Below are 15,853 nucleotides of genomic sequence, written 5' to 3'. Positions count from 1 at the left end.
CCCTACAGTCCTGGTAGTTAACAGACCACTGCTTGCACTCAGTGCAAGACAGCCATGTGGGAAAACACCTCCAAAACCAAAGTACAAAATCTGTCCTTACCTTTAGGTTATTAATGGAGAGGAAGTAAACAGCAGCACACGCAGCTACTGCTGTTCCCAGGGAAGCAAGCCAAGAAACAAGATGAATAACAATGTGAACAACTCTCTCTGATACAGAAAAATTCAGAACTTCTTGGTTTATTACACTGAGCTCTTCCTGCAAGGAAACAATTCCTGATTAAGAACTCCTTACTCAACAGCACAAAACAAAACTTGTTTCAAGTAACTACTGGAGAGACTGAATTAAAGATTATTTCTCTAAAAGATGGGCAGAGTGATATCCTGGGAACACTTACTGGACAACTTTGTGTTCCTATGCTAAAAATCTTGACAGTTACACTGTATTTCCAGATATTACAAGCCTGCCTGTTGTTTACAAGATAATTAAATAGCAGGAAGGAAAAGCAAAATAAATACTCTGTTTGGCAAATATTTAATAGTCAAAGATTCATTCAATAGAACCTAAGCATACAAATATTTGTATGTAGCTTAAAGAGAAAAAAACCAAACAAGTACCTCAGCCAACTCCAGTCTCATTTGGTTTGAAGTCTCGAACAGTCAGGAGGACTTAAGTCTTATTAGAAACAGGATTAGGATGCTAGAGTTATTTGTGCATACAACCTTGTGGATGTACATACATATCTCTGGCAGAGTGACTCATGTATGCTACTTCTGTACCTTTCAACTTCCTGTACCTCCTGTGTTTTGTACCTTGATTTGTGTGCTGAGATTCTTTTGCTTCAGCTTCACGGCTTTTTCATTAGTTATATTGAAGTCCCAAGTGCAGAGGAGTTTGCTTGCATTCCCAGTGTATGCCTGAGGGTTAATGAAGTTCCTGCAGAAGGATTTTGCCATGCTGCAATGAAAACTCAATTTGTGAGAAGTGTAATGGGGAAACACATCAAGTCTGTATAGCAGGGCAAGAGGGGAGATTTGTCAATTTTTCTGTCGCACCTCAAGGATACTGGATATCAGAGCATGCCACATAAAACATGGAAAATGAACTTTTATGCAAGAAACAATTCTCACATTTCCTTCTCCTAGTTGTTGCTGACAATCTTCACCTCTGGAAGGCCACATCAAAACCAGAAGGTGTTAGGAGCAACAGCTTACAAAAGGGGGATCATGATATCCATTGATTTGAACTGGGATTCCCTCCATGTCCCTTACTATTTTGCAGTTGTTCTTCATTTGTCTAATAAAAGGTCTGATTTCTGGAGACTGTCTTTTGAGCAGAAATTTCTACTTAAACTCTAAACCTGGACATAAGGACTCATAGAAACACACACGATTACTGCCAACTACTGACAGGGTTGGTTGTTTTTTTGTTGTTGTTTTGGTTGGGTTTTTTTTTTCCCTTAATACAAGTGAAATCAGAAGAGAGTTAGTTTACCTGAACACCAAAATAAGAAAACAGATGACAAAATACATTCCAACGGTGAAAATATAGGCCAGTTGCATGTTGTAAGGTGGACCATTCTTTATTTTGCTGATTGTAGCATTGGTGTAAAAGCCATAGTAGAGTACTGTTTGTTGAAAATAACCCTGAAAAGATACAGAAGTAATTAAGAATGTTTGCTCTAACCTACATATAGTCAGAATTATCATCCTCTGAAGCCCAATTCATGGAACTCAAAGCTGTCCCATTCCCTACTGTAAAATCATAGCTGTGATTACATTTCTAAATATCAGGCCCTTTGTTTTCCTTCTATCAGCTAAAATCTTGTACAGCTCTGAGAGCTTCTAGAGATAAATAATTTATTTGCATCCTTCTTAAGATTCATGTGGGATGGTCATGAACATTCAACACCTTTGCAAGTTTTGGTCTTTTCTGAAAACTTCTGAAGAAGGAAAGGCTTAATTGCTTCTTTCTTAGGAGCAAGTTTCTGTGCAGACAAATTTTATCAGCAGCTATGAAGGAACCAGGAAGGAAACATGCAACATTCAACACCAGAGTTACTACATTAGAGTTGAACTCCTGCAGTGGTGACTGTTCTTTGCAAAGTTAAACAGCATTACTACAAAACACAGAACTTTCAAAGCATTTAAAAGGAAAAGGGTGACACCTCTTCTTTTAAAAAAATCTCTTCTTACTTAGGTGTTAGAAAGACCAGAGTATTGTTTATTACTAAAGAAATCCCTTAACAATAATAAAAGTTACACTTTTTTTACAGCAAAGACAGAAAAAACAGAGTAAATCATCTTCCTTTGATCACTCAGTTGATGAATACTATTAAAGTAGTGCAAAATCTTCCTTTAAAAATAGCCTGGCACTTTATTCCCTGAATATAAATATCTCCACACAATGGAAAGATCTTCCTGCTTCCAGATGTCACCAAGTTCAGTGGATTGCCACAAAGATCTGTGAGCATGGGAAAAATGTTCTGCTGAAGACTAATGTAGCTATCTCTGGAAGGCCTGGCTTCCTTTGTGACTCTTCCACTGCTTTCTGAAAGAGTGATGGAAGTCTTGAAATATTGTTGAACACAGCAGTCATTTGCAGTGAGAAATGCATCAGGAGTTCCATTCACCACACTCTGTGTCAATGTTTGTTGCAGCTTTTTATTTTTTTCAAAAATGTACTAAATATTGTTTCTAGTTACGTAATATTCTAACTCCACCTCTTAATAAGAAATACTAGATTTTTACTCTGTTGTGAGTTTTTAAAGTAGATCTGTTGCTCACAGTACTAATACAAAACTGTTGTTACATACTTACAGCTCCAGTAACCAGTTCCAGACCAGTGAATGAAAGATTATTTGGTTCTGCTGCAGCAAATTGAGGGATTATGATGAAACTGAGGTTTACAAAGAATGAAAAGATGTTGAATTTTAGCAGCCACTTCAAAAAAATAAAGTAAGAAAGAACACTTGTTCCAAACTCTGCACCAATGATCTTCAGAATCTTGCGCCAGAACCGCAGTAGGTCAAAATATTCTGACAAGCTATTTCTAAATCGCCGAAATGACTGAAATGCAGAAGAGGAGAGAGATTAATCAAGAAGTCTTAAATGGGACTTAAACTCACATAATAAAGCCTGACACTTTTTACAGTTCTATTTTGGTGATAAGAACAGATTTCCCCCAATACATGTACCATAAGATACTTAACTGGCATCCCTAAGTGCTACTGTACTACAAGTCATTATTAATGAACACTGCAGCAATTAACTAGTTCTTTGGTAAGTAACAAATCAAGCCGCCTCAGGAGGCAATGATAACATTGCAGCTGCAGTGGTTTGATCTATTGCAACTCAGGAAAGTTTGACACTTACCACTGCTGCTCCCTGCAAACACGGTGCACAGCACTGTGACAGTTGAGTATTGTAGTGCCTTGATGGTTTTCTTTCTCTAAGAACCTTATTCCTGTGGAAAAGCAGGGCAATGGGTGACAAGCCTTACAGTATGGGTTGTAATTAAAAAAAGAAGCCAAAGAATTTGCTACTCATACAGTCACACATGTCCACATGATCGGAATTAGTTATTAGTTGATACTACAGCTCTTGTCCATGCTATGACAGCATATTCTAACCCCTCCACTAACTCACTCTAGGAATAAAATTTAATATAATATCTATGGAGACAAAAGGGTGGTTGAGACCATGTGGTCTCTTCTCCATTTTCAATGGCCAACATCTAAGCTTCCTTTGAAAAGAAATCACAAGTCATCATTCCAAATCAAATCTCAAGGCCCTGATATTCTCTTTTATATAACCATGAGGGACTCATCTCATCCAGCAAAAGGACAATGAACCATCCTTAAATTATATTCCCTTGCAAAACGTTAACTTCTTGAAAGCACTTTAAAAAGTACTTTCAGTCCTTTCAAAATTACAAACCAGAGCTAAGCAGATGGCAAATACCCATACTTGATGGCTACATGGTCAAAGTATAGTGTTTGTTAAACTAAACAGATACACTTTTATTTTTACCTGATCTCTCTCTTTCTTTTCATGGTCTCTGGCATCTTCCGGATTTCTTTAATCCTTTCACTGGTGGACATACTGGCAAGATTTCCAATTACCTTTTCCTCTGAATAAACCCATGAAAGATCAAATATTTTGGATAATAAGACAGTAATTCTTATACAAAATACGAATGGATAACATTCCCCATTTTCACTGCTGTCAAGGTGTGGCAAGTTCTGAGACTTCATAAGACTCCCCAGAATATCCCCAGCTCCATCAGTATTTTAATACAGATGTAAGTAAACAGTACAATATTAAATGTTAAGAAATAAACACCATTTGTCTGATGCTTGTTTAATGTTAATACAAAGAGCTGCAATAAAAAGGAAAACAAAATATTGAAAAACTCCAAGGTTCTGGTCTATTGCTTGGTTACTGTTTGATAGTTATATTTCTATGATGTTATATTGACTTGGAAGCTAAACTTTTATTTATTCTGTAATTTGAGTTGATGTTAGTGCCTGAAGATAGCACTACTTATGAGATAGTCAAAACTGTATTACTTCACAATCAAGCATAGTTGGAATTTCATGCTAATTCCAGACCCAGTGGCTGACAGCAATCCATTAGCTGGGTAAACAAATTCTAATAAAGAGTTTAGCTTTTCTCTCTACAATTTAAAACATATTCACACTGCACTGTGCTTCACTTATGATCAGATTTTAGTGTACTAGTAGAAAAGATTAATCACTAGAGTTAACACAAAATGGTTCCCATAACAACAGAAAGACTGTACATGCAATTCTGGTGATAAACAAAAAGTAGTATCAACCACACCATCCTTGTGCAAGATGCTATTTAATACTGAACCACTTATCTAAACTCCTACCTTTTTTGTAGGCTGGATCTGTTTCAAACAGGCTGGAAGAAGTCATGCAGATCTCATCAGATGGTCTTCTGTTGCGTCTCCGAGAAGAGCTACCTAAATAACATGCCCTGTTTAGTAAGCTCAGATACTCCCGACAAATTGACTAAAGAAACTCAGATTTCACTTTCACAGCAACAACTTCAAAGTAAACCCTTCAATCTCACTACTTACATGCAAACCTACTTCTTATCTGGTCATGCTTGACGACCACATGCAATTTTTCAGATACGTGCTGGAAGAGAGGAACTGAGCCCAGGCTTGAGCTGTCACAGAAAACTGTCACCTAACTCATTTATAAAGGTGCAGTTGGTTATTCAAGACTTTCCTCATGGAAGACAGGCCTTTCTTTAAAAATCCTTCCACTGACTTCAGAAGGATTGTTTTAGATTCGCTCAATCACGCTAAGTTATGTGTACCAGACTGGCATTTCCCTGGGGCAACTGTTCTCTCAACCTTCTGTCATCCAATTACCCAAACACAAGAGGCCGTATTGCTTAAATGCATCCACCTTCCAGCTATGGATCAGGTTTTTTTAGCCACAGCTTTCCTTTCCCCACCCTCCCAATAAGCTAATGGCCGGTCTGTACAATGCTACATACCCCTTTTGAGCTTGACCCTCTAGTGTGGAAGGCCCCAGCCAACTGATGCACCAGTTGTTAAGACATGATGCAGGCTCCTTCACCATATTTACTATTTAGATCTAATGTTTATGTCATGTTAGTGTCACTTTCACTTTGAGGCAATTTCCTTTGTAGCAGTAAAAAAGAATCAGAAAAATAAAAGTATCTGTGCCTCCTTCTGGAGGTACTTCTTGAACTTTCAGCATCCAGACATTTATCCTCTAATTGCAGTGTTGGAAATACACTCTCTTTCCCATCAGGTATTAAAAGCCACATGTGATCATTGATGTTCAGAAATGTCCTATTTCTATGGTCACTCACAGAGCAAGGTACTTGCAGGTACCAAAAAAGAAAAAAGGTTGCTTTTTAATATGAATATGATTTTGCCAAATCAGATCTTAATGGTTAAGATCAGGTCTAAAGACAATGTTCTTAAAGATGAAAGAGAAAAAACCCAACAATCTCTCCTTTGCAGGCACAGAGAAAGGATTCTTTCAACACACCTAGGTAACAACCAGGAAAGAACTCTTAACTACATTCCAGAAGCTGCAGACAAGAACCCAAATGATTGTCATAGAAAAGTTGTACAATGGGAAGCACAGTTCCTACCCAGAACATGAACAATAACCTACTATGCTAGTCTAAAACAAAACCCAGATTATACTATTCCAGATCCCCTGTATAATAATGAGCGTAAATCTCTAATTACAAGTCTAGAATTTACATGGAGACAACACAGCAAACAATACACTAAAAACAGTCTCAAAAATGCATCCTATGCTCCCCCAGTTTCCTCATACAATAAGCCTCTTCAGAAAATTGTGTACGTTTGTCCTATGTCAACCCACTTACAGGGTATTTGGGTTAAAGCTGGTAGACATTATATCTTTCACTGCTCAAGAAACAAAAAAACCTTCAGAAAGGTAATGAAAAATTCAGATGTAGGATGGTGAAAGAGAATTTGTGTTTTCTGAATCCTTTTATTATGTGAATATGTTCATCCCTGAACCAGAGGGGTTTAATATATTTATTTAATCCAGGGCAAGACTGCCATACAATATTCTAAAGCACCACAACCCTTATGCTTACCCCTGGACACTCTGGGAGGTGTGTTGGGACAGCGGCGATCCAGCTGATGGAAGGCAGAAGGTGGGGGGTAGGGCAGCTCTGGCCCAGGCTCAAAGGAAAGATTATCTGTTGAAGGGAATCAGAATTACACAGGAAGTTGTATATTGCTGTGGATTATTTACACAGACAGACTATCAGCCCTATTGACCAAATACAGCAATATATCCCATTAACAAAACTCCTGTGTCCCACTCCAATGTACATCCTAGTATTCAGTGACTCAGAGCAGTCCATACAAGTCAGTATTTACGGATCTGTTAATACAAGAGACAGTCCAGACCTGGTCTGTTACTGTAACATCTGAACTACTTCTAGCAGAAAAGCAAAAAACCCCACTGTCACCACCACTGAGTGGAGCTTCCCAGAGCTGCAGGACTCCCTAAGGACAGAATAAGCCATTATTTGTTCCAGTGTTTCTGTAAGTTGTTCATAGCAGAAATTACATACCTGTGAAATTTCCATATGGACTTCTGCTTAGAACATTAACTCTTGGGAAACCTTCTCTGTATTCAGAGCCATGTCTCATGGAGGCCATTGGTATGGCCACTGGGTTACCCTGTCCCCTTCCACTGTGTTCTCCATAGGAACCATGGAGTGAAGAATCATAAGGGCTTTGGTGAAAGGACAGATTCTTTTGAGAACTCCTCCTGTGTGAGCAACAAAAAGGAAAATGCTGAGTGGCATAAAATCTCTCAATAGATATCCTTAACAAATTGTTGCCTATTATAACAACATTTGAATACATTATAAAACAAATTCTGATCCTGAGTAGTATTTTGTATTTAGAACTCCCACATAATAATTCTGATTTGACCATCAACTGAATTAGAGAGACTAAAACTTTTCTCTGCCTGAAGTTATCTGGAACTCTACCTGAACAGGAATAACTGCTTGGAAAATGAAAACATCCAAGTTTCTAGGCACATCATGAAAATTACCCAAATTAAAAAATACCCATGACATGATGCCATAAATCCTAACAACCATTTAACTGATAAATTCATCTAACAAGCAAAATCAAACATGCCATTTCTCTTGAATGTTCTTGCTAAAAGCAGCTTTAAAAATTGTGTCTGAGAATGAAAGCATAAAGGAGGGATTAAAAGAATTCCACAAATTAACACTCTAGAGATGAAGTTTCTCCCGCTTATAAATAATTTAATTTCTTATGTCAGTCACAACAGCAAAATTAAACAAACTTACCTTCTATCAATTTCCAGTGTCTCTGAAAAGTGGTAGTCTGGATTTTCAAAGGCTTCATTGTAGTGATAAGACATGACAAGTTGTTGGTTTGAGGGAGGAAATCTTCCTTATTTTTGTCTCTACTGCTTCACTAATATGTTCATGAGAAAACTGGTAACAGACCTGATTACAAAATAGATACAGGTACATACAAAATGAAAAGAAAGGAACTTCATTTTAGCATATTAGTTCAAAATTTTTGCTACCCTGCTAACAAAAAACACAAAACAATACAAATAGGAAGTGGTTCTAGCTTAGTACTATTTACCACAGGGAAGTTAGGGTCCACCAGAAGATGCAGGTAAAAAGGGAACTAGTATTTCTGGATATTGAACTCTCTAGAAAATTAAGGAACTGGAGTGCCACATGAAGTTATTCCCAGCACTGACAGTGAAGCCAGGTTTTAGAAGCATGTTGAAACATTAAGATGAAGAAAATAACTTCTTTCCTCCTCTTCAGGAAAAGCCAAACATACACATTTTCTCCAAGTACTGTTTCCAAAACTGAAGAGTAGTTGAAGTCTGCACACTTCCTTACTAGCAGTGGCATCTCTAAGCTTTAGTTGTGAACAAGGGACCCACTGGACCACTGCTATGTACAGAGCTGATGTTATTTAGAGGGCTCTTCTAACAACCTCATGTCTCAATCCTGTAAATAGGTTTGGTTTTAGCTTTATTTCTCACAGAGTGCTCCACTTCAGTCTTAAATAAACTGGACTCAGAATTTAAGGAAGGAAAGTCTGGGTAAGTCAATGAAAAGGGAGCCTTATATTAGAAAAACAGAATCCAAGTTAACCAGGCAGCTCTTGCAATTAATCAAAGCTCATACTCAAAATTAAAAATGAAGTAATTTTTAGCATTTGTTCATAAAGGCAACACACCAACTTTGATCAGCTGCCAAGCTATTCAACAACAGGGAAGGGGAAAAAACAAACAATAAAGGACATATCTGGCAAAACCCATCAGACCCTGCTTTTATCTCAGCTCCACTCCTAGAAAAGCAGAGCTGAATCTCCTCAACCAGCTTTTCTGTCTGCAGTGATTTTTATTTATGATTTCTACTGCAGTAAAGGAATTATCACAAGAAGAAAAGTATCTTCAAAATGGATAATTGTACAGTGTCCAGTTTCTGAAGGCTTGTCAACATCTTTTCCTTTTGTCAAAAGAAGCTTTTAAATAACTGGTGAGTCATTTATACACCTAGGGATCTTGGAAGACACTCTAAAAATCAATAGTTGTAAAACACTGCCTAGGTTTTGCACACTGCCATGCAAAGAGGTCTGCATGTAAACAGAGGTTGTTGGTCTAATTCCAAGTCCTATATTTTAATCAGAACTTTGTCTACTCTTCCATGCCAGCATGATGAAGCATGCTATGAGGACCAAATCTTCAGCAAATAGAAGTGTACCAGGTAATTTGCAAACAAGGTACATCACCCATCTCTTCTGTAAATACTGCAATGTGGTTACTGCCAACAAGGTGAAACTTGTTGTTTTTTCAGGCAACAATTTCACACCTAGAGAGACAGAGTAAGATTCTCATGTATTCAGAAAAACAATTAACAGAGTCTCCTCTCTGTATCTCCAAGCATTAAACACCCCAAGAATCTAAGGTTCTTACATAAAAGTCATGGGAAAATCTCCTGATAGGAAGTTTTTCTTTGACAGGAACCACTTAACTTCTGATGATCCTTTGAGAACTAGCTTAGAATATAATCTGAAGTTTTATTCAAACTCTTCAGGAAATGGTACATTCTGTCCTTATTGAAAAAGATATGTGCAAACAACTCTTCGAAAATATAATGGTCTTCTGCAAAGAGTTGCTTGGAAAACTACATTTTCTTCTATTAAACTGTTCTACATTTCAAGTTAATTAAAAGCTAGAGAGGAAAAGGATACTTTCTCAGGGGAAAAAAATTCTCAGACAATTCCCTTTGAAGAGTGTTGAAAAATACATTTTTCTATTTTTTAACTGGTTTCCCAGGAACCCAACTCACTCAGGCCTCACCATCCAGAAAGCTGGGAAGCCTGCCAGCAAAACTGACCACTCACCTAAACAGCTCCTCAGATTGCCTGGTCTTCATTCAAACTGCAGAGAGAATGGATATTTTGATAGAAATGTGAAGGTTGTGTAGAATCAGCATTACCCAGCAGCAAGCTGGTAGGAAGTATTAACCAGCTTTTACAACCTTGCTTGCCCAGGCCCGAAGCTCATGAGAAACTCTTCTTATCAAATCTGATGCCTACATTACAGGTTTGGTTTGGGGTTTGATGAGCTGTCAGATTATAGATTTGTGACCAGTTCACTGGAAAGAACATAAAGCACACTAAAACATCTTTCTTCTTTCTGACCTATGATAGAATGCAGTAAACCATAGCTCTAGCAAAAGCTATAACATTAAGACTTAATTTTATCTTTAAAAGTTATTTTCCAGAAGGGAAAATAAAAAAGTGCTGAAGAGCAGTGCTCATTTGTGAAAGATACACAAAAAGCAGGAACTTGACTAATCTTGCCTTTGCAGAGTAGTGTCCATTAGTTGGATGACATTTTGGATTTCAGCAAGCAACTAGAGAAATCTAGTGTTCCTCATCTGGAGAATGGAAGGGTTTCAGTTCAGTGGATTTAATAATATTATTAATAATCTTACTTATTGATAAGTAAAAAGTTACAGGGTAGGTGAAGAGTGGCTGCTTTCTGCCTAACTCATTCAACATACACTGCAATGATACAGAACAGGAAATTCCAAGCAGTGTAGACTCATGCTTCTGGATCACTTCCCAGAAAAATATGTGCCTCCACATCACAGACCAACAGCCTTGATAAAATATTACAGGTAAGTTTCATCCCTTCCCAGAAAGGTAATTCTCTGATATAGACACTAATCCTTATTTAGACTGCAACTCAAACAAACATGGAACATCTTGCTAAAACAGTACTTTTTCCTGGTATCAAGTTTCAGGAAAGCCACTTAAGACATTCAAGTCCTTTACCTGTAGCCTTTCAGTTAAGAAGATTACATAAAATAAATTCTCCTTACACAGATCTTGAAGAGAAATGTAAACAGTAAGTCCCAGAATTATCACAGTTGAATTAATAGCATTGAATGAAATAAATAGAACCAATAGAAGAACTGATTCAGAAGGTTCAATGTGCTCTATTTCCATAAAGATCATTCAGTTTTGTAAGGGATGATTGGACAGGGCTTCACTGTTACCCAAGTTAGGTTTATTAATGAATTCCTGTCCTGTTCAACATGTTCTACACAGCCTCATACTGAAAAAAATCAGATTAATGTCTGGAAGCCAAAAGCGAGTCTCTTAAACTCACAGACCAGAGTTAAAACTAGGTTACAAGCTACATCAGCAGCTAGGTTCCAGTACTGACCACTACTCTTCCACTGTCTCAATCCCAACAGTTTCAACACTGCTACAACAAACCAGGAAAGCCTCTCAGTAAAACTGAAGAGCCTGTGAATTGACACTAATCGAACACCACACTCAAGAAAATGCGATCTTTGACATATTTGCAATGAAACAAGTGTGGATCATACACGGAAGTAAAAGTCACGTGCATTATTTTTTTTGCATATCTTTCATGCATATTGCCAAAGTACCCAGTCTGCACTGACAAACGTCACCTCTGACCAGCCCTCCCTTGTGCTTTTATCTATGTCAGCAGGGTCAATTACAGGTGCTAACGTCACTTTTGTTATTTTATATCTTCAATCAATTTGAGCAATGTAAATTGTGCCTCTGCTACAAAAGATCTTCCCAGTGAAAGATGACATGTGGTAGCACTGAAGACTCACCTGCTTACTACCGTCTAGGCATAGGACAGAACCAACTTGTGGAGGGAAAGGAGAGTGGCAACATCCACACTATGGCTGCAATGCTGCTGTTTCTGCCAACATCTTTTTGGATGCCAAGCTCACAAAGCTCCTACAGTGCAATGCTACCCAGCCTGCATTCAGATCCCATCCTCCCAGTTCCCCCAAGCTCCACTCAGTGAGAGTGCAGAAAGTAGCCAGGTAGGCTGGCAGAAGCAGACAATGTCTCAAGGAGGAACAGTGAAAGGTCTCTGCCCTCAGCTGGCTGCTCCCATTGCTTCCAGCTACTGCCTCAGTGTCATGAACTTTGCACCTTATCTGTTCTTTATCCATTTGTTGCACCTACTTACTTGTTTGCCTTGTCCTTTCCTTTTAACAGTCTCCTTGTAATTTCCTGCCCCCCCGGCCTCCCAATGTAGTAAGGCTGCAATATTTTAATTTTGTTCACTTCATTTGCAACTTAAATCTTTTCTTTCACCTGCTCAGATAAGACTTTTGGAGAAGGACTGCCAACTACTTTATGTTTGCAGTGTCTCAAGCAGGATTCTACATCTTCACCTGACTAAATTTAGACATCTTTATTATAAACATGCTCCTGAAACATAAAAAAAATCATTACAACATACAGTTAAATTTTAGTGTCCAGTAAAGCATTGTAAAGATGTGACACACACTTCACAGTTGTTGCCTAATGGCAGTGGACAAAAGTTCACATATTTCATTAATTCTGTGAAATATATAGCACTTTCCCTAACCTACCACACAAATCCCTGCTTCTTCACCCAGAAGGCCCCATGGAATCACAATTCTTATAGACTAAAGTACATAACACAGGGATTTTGCATTATCTAATCCTTTCCCCAGAGACCCTTTTGAGAGTAAATGTCTTTTCCTTGGCTGTTTTGTTGCTTTTATTTCCTTAACTCTGACCACAAGTTGCAAACTTAAACCGCCAGGAAAACTATGAGCATTGGATAAAGATGAACAATCAGGGATATAAAACCACTAAAATTAGAAATAGAGAACTGAAGAGTAAGAACATACCTGGCAGAGAGAGGAAAGATTAACAAGAATAAGAAACTGTGAACAGAACTCTCCATTATTTCTTTGACACTTGAAAGACACTACCTAGCTCACAGACTATTATGGGGGAAAAAAGGCAAAGGCAAGGACCACTTCATAATAGTGCAAGTCAGTCTTGTGACCAGATTTCCAAACTGCAGACTATCACATTCTTTGCATATAGCAGGACTAAATCTTCCTTTGCAGAACAAGTTTTTTTACCTCTATTAACCAACATCACGGAATTGTCAGAGTTGGAAGGGACCTCTAGAGATCATCTAGTTCAACTTGGTCCTCCTAATTTTCCCTCTACATAGCTCCACTACATCTAGGTATTCCTCATAGGTTGCCCTTTTTCAAAGGCCATAAAGTTTCCTTTTGTTCCTGACATCCAGCCAAAGCTCCCTATCTAGCTGGGCTGGCCTTCTTCCCCATTGACTTGTCTTTCAGGTCCTGGGGATGGCCTTCTCCTGTGTCTTTAAGAGTTCCTTCTTGAAGTATGACCAGCCTTCCTGGGCTCCTTTGTCCTTCAGGACTGTCTTCCAAGGGACACTCTCAACCATGCTCCAAAGCAGGTCAAAGCCTGCCCTTCAGAAGTCCAAGGTGGCAGTTCTGCTGGCTACCCTCTTGCTACTCCAAGAATTGAGAACTCTTATCATCCTCATCACTATTTGGTTCCCCTTGCAAAACATCATGTCTATTCTGCAAGGTCACCCAGGGAGGTGGAACAGTTACCTGAGGGACATACGTGCCACACTGCGTGCATTGCGCAGGAAATAGTTGCCACTGTTTCTTATCCTCTGCACCATGACCCCCACCTGACTGTTAGGCCTGATTCAGGGAGGCTAAGTCACAACACCAAGGGTCTATCTCCTTCAAACTCCCTGACACTCCTTAGCCTCTCCACCTCCTCCTTCAGCTCTGCAACCATGTAGAGTAGATAATGTCTCTGCTCTCACCTCATACAGCTGGTCTCTCCACCATCCTCCAGTATGAACGACAGGCTCAGGCAGCTGTGAATGACCAGCTACTTGTATTTGAATGAAATGTCTGGTTACAAAAAAAGGAAGCAGGTTTTGAGTACCTGTCTGGAGTTAGTTTTCTGCTTTCAGCAGAAAGGCAGATTACTAGACTAGGTCTTCTAGAGGCAGGAGACAATGTTTACTACAACAGTTCTTCTGTTTTGCCTTAAGAAGAAAGCTCCGATTATTCTGTACTTGCAATGGATACCCATCCAGTTTAAATGCAACCTTCAAATTACACTTTAATGAGCAGTATCAGTTGCAGGAGTCTTATTCACAAGTTCAACTGGAAAAGCTTGTGAAAACTACACATATGGTCATTTTAGATAAGTTTTGAAAGGCCTTAAATGTTGTTGAATTAAAAAAAGCCCATTGTTCTGTTTGTAATTTCTAGCTTAATTTCCTGCTAGGATATTGTAGTCTCATTACTATTTGCACAAGCAGCACTTCAGATGACTGTGAGGGAAAACAAAAACTGTTCACAATATTCTGACAAACCAACAAAAGCTAGAAAATGGTTGAGAAGAATCAGTCAGAAAAAAAGAAAGAGAACCAGTTTTGTCACAGGTTTCTCCTAACTCTTCAAAATCCTTATATGCAGTTTTCAAATTGTTGGACAAATAATTTCACATAAACAAAATCCTTTTTTTCCCGACAAAATGCAACTACATAAAAATGCAGTGTAATATGTTAGCACATTAGGGTTGTATTTTACAACGAAACATATAGAAGCTATGGATTGTACAAGACCCAATTAGAGACCTTTTCACAAAAATGTGAAAGGGGACACCACTGTAGAGTGGTAGTTCCTGTTATGTCAGCCCATACAGCCATGCCATACCACACCACTTCAGCACTTTCATAGCAAGAATAAAAGTTCTCCAGGGAAACGTATATGGAAGTGGGGGGTGGAAAACAAACCCGAGATCAATTGCTTTGGGTGGAGTACTGACACATCAGCTCAGAACAGGTGCCATTTCAACCACACAGCTTAGCACAGGCAGCCTGCTGCTACCCCCGTCCTATGCCAGGGCTGCATCACATGGGCAGGGACACTTCAACTATCACACCTTGAACCTGGCTCCAGAGCTAGGGACGGTACAGGATCAGGCTGCTGTTGCTCCAAGACTGGCAGAGGAGGCTATAGGACAATGGCAGCTGCACAAGTTGGAACAGCTTTCATGCAGTACCACAGACTGCTTGCAGGTTTGCTTAATTGACAGAGCACCATTAAGGGACAGAGACTTAATCATGACATCTTGGATGTCTGGCTTTTAGATGTACATTTAATCTTCTGCATAGAAATGTTTTAACCTTTGTAGGTTAGGGCATAAAGGAAAAGAGTAATGCTGAGACTGAGGAAAGTTGTACTGAAGCAGCCTGATCTAGTGGGAGGTGTCCCTGCCCATGCAAGGGAGCTTGAACTCAATGATCTTTAAGGTCCCTTCCAACTCAAACCATTCTATCATTATTCCATTCTAAACAGTAAGCCTGCATGTTTTGACCGAGTATGACTGACCACAAAGATCATGAATACTTAAACCTGAGATTTTTCCCACCTATTTAATACATGAGGCTGGTGCAACACTTCACTGGCTAAACACAGCTACTGGAAGGTGTCCCTCCCCATGGCAGGGAGAATGGAACTAGATGTTCAAAGTCCCTTCCAACCCAAACAATGGTATGATTCTATCAGGAAAGGATGTGCCTGTTAATCCTCTATGGGACCAACCTTTCCAGCTGAAGACAAAGCTCGTATGTGATGAACAGGGCACCAAAGCCATGAAGTGCCACAGAGCAGGGCTGATACTAAGAGCACCACTCTGTGGTTAATGACCTCTGAGATAGCAGGCACCAATTACAACCCCGGAGACAACGCATGCAGTCCAGCCCTAACAGTTCCATCACTCTAAATTAACAGTCAGTATCAGCAAGCTGCAGTCACCTCTCTGCAGTTCGGGTGACTCCTTCAGGCCAGGTGCACGGACAAGCCACCTTCCAGCCCCGCCACCGGGGAGCGG

General features: G+C 39.2%; 2 protein-coding genes across 2 annotated transcripts in view; one reads left to right on the top strand and one right to left on the bottom strand.

Moving 5' to 3' along the window:
• Window positions 1-7,958, bottom strand: part of TMC5 (transmembrane channel-like 5) — an 18,503-nt gene extending 10,545 nt beyond the window's left edge. Inside the window, exons 1-10 of the mRNA XM_010003302.1 lie at window positions 7,885-7,958; window positions 7,129-7,328; window positions 6,643-6,747; window positions 4,895-4,987; window positions 4,030-4,129; window positions 3,373-3,463; window positions 2,818-3,066; window positions 1,493-1,644; window positions 811-955; window positions 101-256 (exon numbers count right to left, since the gene is read on the bottom strand). Coding sequence (XP_010001604.1) covers window positions 101-256; window positions 811-955; window positions 1,493-1,644; window positions 2,818-3,066; window positions 3,373-3,463; window positions 4,030-4,129; window positions 4,895-4,987; window positions 6,643-6,747; window positions 7,129-7,328; window positions 7,885-7,958 — 1,365 coding nt within the window. The remainder of the gene's footprint in view (window positions 1-100; window positions 257-810; window positions 956-1,492; window positions 1,645-2,817; window positions 3,067-3,372; window positions 3,464-4,029; window positions 4,130-4,894; window positions 4,988-6,642; window positions 6,748-7,128; window positions 7,329-7,884) is intronic.
• Window positions 7,959-10,681: 2,723 nt separating this feature from the next.
• Window positions 10,682-15,853, top strand: part of TMC7 (transmembrane channel-like 7) — a 23,550-nt gene continuing 18,378 nt past the window's right edge. Inside the window, exon 1 of the mRNA XM_010003301.1 lies at window positions 10,682-10,755. Coding sequence (XP_010001603.1) covers window positions 10,682-10,755 — 74 coding nt within the window. The remainder of the gene's footprint in view (window positions 10,756-15,853) is intronic.

This window comes from Chaetura pelagica, unplaced genomic scaffold (assembly GCF_000747805.2).
Source record: "Chaetura pelagica isolate M959 unplaced genomic scaffold, ChaPel_1.0 scaffold138, whole genome shotgun sequence".
NCBI lineage: Eukaryota > Metazoa > Chordata > Aves > Apodiformes > Apodidae > Chaetura > Chaetura pelagica.
The sequence above is the reverse complement of the archived record's forward strand: the minus strand, read 5'-3'. Positions and strand labels throughout refer to the sequence as shown.